Here is a 7,383-nt window from a genome sequence, read left to right on the forward strand (position 1 = left end):
CTGCTGTCAATAGTGTCAATCTTGGGTGAATAGTATATCACACTATTTACTCCCAAACTTATCTTTTTTAGATCTCTAAATGTAGGTCGATTTTTTTTTTTTTTTTTGAAACAGGGGATGTAGGTCGAATTTGAAGTAGCAAATTTTAGGTGTTGCATATATAGCACGGATGTATGTTGTCACTTTTTTAAGAATATTTTGAACATGTTTCTTGTATTAAAAAAATCAATCTCATAGATCCTATCTAAAGCCAGATCCTACCCAAGTTGTCCCCATAATATAACAGGATCGGAGCAAGGAGGATAAACCAATATTGAACATTTCACTTCTTCAATCAGCCCATCACATGTATCTATAATCTTACAAGAACTGTGAGGTGCAAACCTTTGATGATGCCTGGACACTGAATCCACTAATAAGAATGAGAGCCCTACCAATCAATAAACAATCAATCGAACAAAAGAAGAAGAAAAAAAGGTGTACAACATGACGCCCCACAAAAATTTCTGGTTTTGCTTTCTTATATATCATACTTCTTCGGCTGGTGCCATTGCGCTAAGCTTATGGACAGGTAGCTTAACCACGACTTCCCAGGAGGGCATGTCCTCTTGCCATATAGATGCTTCCCTCCAAGATCGGTGTACTTCGAACTGTTCTCCCTTTCAATCTGCACAACCATAGTAACCAAGTGAGGCATAGAGGAACGAATAAGGTTACCACGCGCATTTTTTACCATAAGATTGCAAAGGAGACGGTAATATCTTTAGAAGTAAAAAAAATGAAGCTCGGACTCTGTTGCGTACCTTGTGAACTTTCCCATCTTTCAGATAGTACCTGATACCAGACCAATTAATTGATTGGGAGAAATGAGACCGGAATGCAGACATAGGGTAGAGGAAATTGTCTACTAACACAGCAACAAACACCTGAAATCAAAGTCAACCCAAAACATAGTTTAGTAATGATGACCACCATCAAACCAAGGTCTCTAAAAGAAATCACTGCGTTGGAAGAGACACTCACGAGTCCCCAGTTATATGAACGAAGGGAGTCCTGCTGCCCTTCTGGAGATAACATATTGCAGAGTTGAATTTCCACTCTCGTCAAATTCCACATCGAAACAAGTTCAGTGAGGGTGCATACTAACAAGAAGCTCACTAGTTTCAGACCTGGAGAACATGCCACGACATGATAGAAGTTTGAGTTTGAAATTTCGACCACAGGCGGGAGGAGGTGAGAGTTCCAATGATTAGGAATCTAGATACAGCAATATGCAGATGTAGAAAACTCCATAATTAAATACAGTTCTTTCTATTGATTTTCCACACAATAACACTACGTCTGCACTGATGCATATCAGGGAGAGACAGGGCACTGACCACAAGATGACTCAGCTGCTTCCTTTACAATTCCGCTGTATGGTGCTCTAAGAGTAGTCGCAATATGTACCAAAGCCATGACATATGGACAAACAAATCCCCATGACAAATAGCAATGTACTCCAAATAGTGCACGGTTCATTATCCAGTTAACCTTTGATACATACGATTCAAGAACAAAAGTTTGTTTCCTTAGATAATTCCAATATCTGCATGAACAACATGACATGCATATCAAAAGTTATATTAATCAAGATTCAAGAGGCATAAAATTGATTTTATTGAATGCGGTGAGATGCATATGTTCCCAATGTACCTGGAGAAGCTCAGATCACTTGCAAGAGGATGGGGAAATACAGCAACAGGTGGTGACCATATCAGTCTTTTATGTTGCCCTATAAAAGATGCACTCAAGTTACTTATAGGGAAATGTTGTATTCCAAATGCATCAACAGAGAATTTTAGGCAAAAGCCAAAACCTCAATGAAGAAAAGGATAATGACTGCTATGCAGTGAATTTAGCATATAACATAAAGTTAAAATTGTGTACATCCTCACTAATTTTCCAATGTTATACTGCAGAAAAGACACTATTACTTGCTCAGAACATTACCAGCTATTGCAGCGAGGGTCATATCATCTGAGTAACCACCATTTTTCAACCCAGTGACTAAACCATAAAGGTCTTGCCGGAAATCATCAGCATGCATCTAAAAATGAACTTGTATTAGCAACAGTACAGGATTAAATCAAAGTTTATAAATAGCAAGAGCCGGGAGTTTTTTTTCATTGGAGAAGATAGGCAAAAGTAGACATTTACCATCATACAGCCACCCCACAAAAAGAAAGTCTGCCCACCAGTTGCAAATCCCATTGAACAAGGCTGCAATATGACTGTATCAGTAAATTGCAAGGCAAGTACATGAGAAAAATAAGTACAGTGATGTACAAAGATAAAAATAACTACCTAACTAGCATTGAAGATTAGATTGACACAATTATATGTGTTCACCAAAAGACATAATGAAGCTCCCAATATGAGCACCTTATTACATAAACTTCTAGCATAGTACATAAACAATCCTATCAATGAACAAAGGGACAACAACAATATAAAGTGTTCAGATAATATTACATGACTTCCTTCATGTTTATGAAACTACAGAGTCAAATATATCAACAGAGGTAAGCAAATATCAATCATACAATCTAAAAAAAACTGCAAAAAAAAGGTAAATGAAAGGCAATGAAGAAGTTTTTTATCCATAAGCTAGAGTGTTTGTACTGTTCAGAAACTAAATCGGTCATCTACAACATAATGTAAATTTACATTTTGCATTACAGTGGTATCCTGTTCTATAACGAATAACTTTGACGGATAATTCATTATCATAAGAAACCAACATACCATGTGATACTCATATATGCAATAGCTTCCCAAGCTGCCAGAAGGTAAGTCAAGGGGGTATCCAGTTTGGATAAATATCTGTTATGTGCAAGAAAAATGCCCTGTTAGGGAGGTGAAGAGGAAAAGTGAGAGGGAGAGTGCCACAAGAAGAACACCTCAGGTCTCTTCTCCATTTCTTTTGTGAGAGCTCCGACTGTCCCAGGATGCAGTCTGACATCATCATCCAGAAATAGAACGTATTTGGTGTCCTTATGCATCTTTTCAACACCAATCTGTATCAGTGCATGAATAAGAAATCATTACCTTTGGCACCTCAATGGGTTTATTTGGCAAACAGATAATAAGATCAAAAATAGTCCTATGATAGCTCCAGAAAATTTGGAATGTCTTTCCTTGAGTTCAATGTCACCATCATGGAATGACAATGCACGACTCCAAAAGGTTACAGTTTATCAATTTTTTAGGTTCTTTAGATTGATATGAAGAGTTAGGATGAAAGAATGTAAGAGAATGTATGTATGGACAGCCCAAATGTATATTACCATGAATCATCAATAACAACTCCGACCTAAAAAAATGATAACAATCCCAATTTCCCATGCACTTTATATGAAGGTGTGCATACAAAGTCAGCCCCAGGCAAATTCGATCATGTTTTCGCTCAAAATTTAGGCACTTTTACTCCATCTAGATATAAAAGCACTTTCTTTATGAAGCCAAAAGGGAGGGGGGGCAAATCTAGTGTGTACTTGTTCAATAAAATATACTCCTATATTTCCAATGAAATTTGAGCACAATCTGACAATTTTGTTAGCAAAAAAAAAAATCAAGCAGGCCAGGGGGGCTCAGTGATCCCTTTCTAACTCTGACTAGTGTCAACAATAGCGTAACGTAATAATCCATAGTGCAATCATATGGATGAGTTAACCAGAACATTCAACTTTGCGAAATATAAAAAATAAAATAAAGACAAGCAGGAAAGAAGTCCTTTACGTACTAACTGATTATGAATTTTCTGGCTACACGTTGTTGAAAACCCAGCTACAACCACCTTTGCTTCCAGTTTGTCCTGAAAATTATATAATTCAAAAGGGTTACAGCTGATGAAGAGAGATATAAACAAATGAGATGGACTACTTGGGACAATAAGATCATCAACTAGTATCAGGTCTTTCAGTTACCTTGTACTCTACGATCAAACGGGAGACTGCACGATAAGCTGGATCGTCTTGGCTTTCTACTACAAATAGGAATTCCAACGGTCCGCCATAAAGAGAAGTAATCTGTATTTTTTTAACGAGGGTCAATAGCAAAATAGTAATACTATATGCATGAATGGTACACAATGCAGTCTGGCTGTACCTGGGTTTTCCAATTCTGCAAATTGTGTTCCCCCAAGCCCTTCAAGGGCATGATAACAGAGACCCTAGGTAATCTCTCCTGGACAGAGTGCTCAAGCTCATCTACGTCGTCACAGAGAAATGCAAAACTATGTCCATTCGCCATTTTGCGCCTCATCTTGCGTATCTCCCTTTTTCTGGTAAGAAAAGCATCAGTTGCAAAATAAATCAGTTGCTGCTGGATTTCTGGCCTTGAAAACATAGCGAAGATATTTATGATTATGCGAGTGCTTTTCAGAACGTCCGCGATACCTGACGAATGAAGCAAGAGCCCAGCCAAGAGCAAGTAGTAAGGCGATACAGCAGCCCTACAAGAATTGTGGGAAACTTCATTAGAGATCAGCATCAAGCTACAGTAACTATAAAAGTAAATGATACAAATTTAGTGGCAAAGTACTTAGGAAAAATTTCATCTTTAACCTAGTCTAGACGATATATTACATGTCATGCAATCAAATGAAGGTCAATTACCCAGACGGTAAGACATAACCCATACTATACTACACAACAAGTAAGAAAAGTTGAGATCGACATTGCTTGTCCAAACGAAACCGACAGGACGATAAATCTTATGCTCCTAGGCAGGTATCCATTGGGTATGCATAGATTTGCCAAATCGTATCGCCAGCCTCCAATTGCAACGCTCCAGAAGCAGACACAAGTTGCTGTTTACCACTGTGACGAAAGTGAAACACCGCAACTCCTCCCACTTTAATAACTTCCAACAACTGGCACGGGGAGGAAAATCCTCCGCCCAGAAATTACTACGTACTAGAGTAAAAAACGTTTGAAAGAAAAGAAAAAAAAAATCCGCGCTTTCCGCGGCTCCCAGGCAATTCCGCGTCCGGCGGCGGGAAATCCACGGAAATGAGGAGCGCAGGAGAGGAGGGGGCGAGGGCCTCCGTGGGGAGGCGGGTCTCACCTGGATCTGGAAGTACACGGCGACGGAGCTGCAGAATGCGCGGCTGGCGGCGGCCAGCATCGCGTCGGCGGCGGCCTCCATCGCCGCCATTGCCGCGGCGGCGTCCCCTCCCCTGGCGCCGCGGCGGGGCGCCTGCCGGAGCTTCTAGACGCCTCTAGGCGGACCGGCCGGCGGGGGAGGGAGCGCGAGAGGCCGCGTAGGATGGGGGGCGAGGTGGTCTCGTCTCGTCTCTGGCTGGATCTCTCTCTGTGTTGCCTGAGCGGTAAGAAATCGAGGCAGCAGCTCTAGGGTGCCGTGGCGTGCGAAATTTGTATCTGCTGCCCGTCAGCGCATACTGCCTGCTGGCTGCTGCTTGACGTGCGGTTCCTGGGTTTAATCTGGGCTCGGTGCTCTTCGGGATTAGGGCTCTGGCGGCCCGCCTCCCCAGATTGCTTCTGCGCCTGGGCCCCATCTTGTCCCAACATTTTGAATTGGGGATGCTACGGGTACACTGCATCCGTAGTGTGATTAAAAATGTAATTCGTCCATCTCAAAAATGTATAATTCCAACATGTTCAAACAAATGTAATTCCAGGGCAGAGAGTCGGACGACGAATTCAAAGATTTTGTATGTCCACTTTTGTTTGTTAGTCATCTTTGTCACTCGTGTGTGTTTCAGTTTATTCGATCGAGTGATTTTTTTCTGTTTACTCAGTAAAGTCGAATCATTTGATTAAAATTAGAAGAACTAAGTTGAGATTGACACCATATGAAGGTTCCATCTCGCGCCTAAAAAATTAGTCATTACATAATATACATACAAAATATGTATTCACACATGCAACCGAGCGTACATATATTGAGACAAGAGAAGAACACAGGCAGCGAATGGAACATGGTTAAAATGATGAAATTCGAAGATCGAAGTTTTTAAATAGCAAATAAATCTCAGGAGATAAAGAGAAATTATTTGGTACTAATTAATAGGAAATTCTGTAATTAATAAGGTGATAAGTGCACAAGATATTATATGGTGCAAGATTAATTCCAACTTATCTATTCCATACTATATAGGAAAAATTATGTTTGGATGGTCTAGATTCCTTGGGCGAAACGCAATTTGTGTTACCACTTGTTCACATGCATGTTTTAGGATGTATTCCAGTGTATTATCCCTAGTGTTTTGGGCAAAAACACTTGTAAGCATTGATAAGGGGTAACCTTATCAATGCCCATGATGATGAATTTGGATTTTAAGGAAGAAGAATGATGGTGAATCAACAAATCGGTTAGCCAAACTAGGTAGCCCACGAAAAGTATGATCAAGGGCAAATCGTCGAGATTATATTATTCAAGGTCTATAGTTACAAGGTGTTGCGAGTTGTGAATTTGTCCCCTCTCGGTGGCTCCTCCTAGCCCTTATATAGTAGGCTAGGTCTCTGTAAGGGTACATTGTCCCTAAGTGTGTTTTCGGTAAATAATGACAACCTTCTATGAACTAATATTTTTATTGTGTTTATATGAAGGAATATTGCATAGGTATTTCTTAAAGTCCATATGTTAGATTCAAGTGTGGATGTCATGAATATAATGTTATATCTTTGGTATTAGCATCAAGATCATCGATTTGAAGAGAAATATATGATATGATCAACAAAAAGAAATGAAGATGGATTTCTTGTGTGGCACTAGTACAAAAAAGGTCTTCCATCCCAACCCATTAGTCCCCAAATACTTTGACCCGGGACTAATGGGGTCTTTAGTCCCGATTCTGCTGGTGAACCGAGATTAATGCGTGCACCAACCGGGACTAAAGGGCTATGGTGGGTGTCCCCAACCGGGACTAAATGTTTTTTCTGGCTGGTGTCCCCAACCGGGACTAAGAGCATCTCCAGCCGCGTCCCCCAAAGCGTCCCCCAAAGGGATATGGAGCGCGCCGGACCAAAAAACCGTTCCAGCCGCGTCCCCCAAAGCCTATTTTTGTCCGGCGCGCCCCCATACGGTGTCCGGCGCCACGAGCCCGTCCCCGTCCCACAGGGGGCGCTCCGAGCACGCCGGACACAACGAAAAGTGAGGCGAACCGACGCGGGCCCGACGCGTCAGCGGCTCGGAAGCCTAAAACCCCGTCGCCTACCTTTGGTCAAGCGACGTTAATGGCGTCCCTGTTTTCCCAGGCGACGCAGGGACGCGTCTCGTCGTGCATGGCCGCGTGGCCATCCGCGCCGGCGTTATTGCGTGCAACCACCCGCTGCCGCCGCTGTTTAAAGACGCCCTGCAGTTCTCACCGCTCACAAA

General features: G+C 41.7%; 1 protein-coding gene across 1 annotated transcript; it reads right to left on the reverse strand.

Moving 5' to 3' along the window:
* Window positions 1–303: 303 nt before the first annotated feature.
* Window positions 304–5,448, reverse strand: LOC127345254 (uncharacterized). Its single transcript, XM_051371699.2, has 14 exons — window positions 5,110–5,448; window positions 4,440–4,495; window positions 4,150–4,324; window positions 3,969–4,070; window positions 3,785–3,856; window positions 2,943–3,059; window positions 2,788–2,865; window positions 2,200–2,262; window positions 1,993–2,089; window positions 1,696–1,774; window positions 1,380–1,588; window positions 1,024–1,169; window positions 804–926; window positions 304–667 (listed from the first exon to the last, which is right to left on the reverse strand). Exons 1-14 carry the CDS (start codon window positions 5,197–5,199, stop codon window positions 521–523), a joined length of 1,554 nt encoding a protein of 517 aa, XP_051227659.1. The 5' UTR covers window positions 5,200–5,448; the 3' UTR covers window positions 304–520.
* Between the last annotated feature and the right edge of the window lie 1,935 nt (window positions 5,449–7,383).

This window comes from Lolium perenne, chromosome 3 (assembly GCF_019359855.2).
Source record: "Lolium perenne isolate Kyuss_39 chromosome 3, Kyuss_2.0, whole genome shotgun sequence".
Classification (NCBI taxonomy): domain Eukaryota; kingdom Viridiplantae; phylum Streptophyta; class Magnoliopsida; order Poales; family Poaceae; genus Lolium; species Lolium perenne.

What these genes read in the sequence shown, in the direction of transcription:
- LOC127345254 (XM_051371699.2), bottom strand. Translation starts at nt 5,199, where the DNA reads ATGGCGGCGATGGAGGCCGCCGCCGACGCGATGCTGGCCGCCGCCAGC. An exon ending in GCTCTTGCTTCATTCGTCAG is followed by an intron (nt 4,325 to 4,439) that starts GTATCGCGGACG and finishes TTTTCTTACCAG; the next exon opens with AAAAAGGGAGATACGCAAGA. An exon ending in TGTGGGGTGGCTGTATGATG is followed by an intron (nt 2,090 to 2,199) that starts GTAAATGTCTAC and finishes GTTCATTTTTAG; the next exon opens with ATGCATGCTGATGATTTCCG.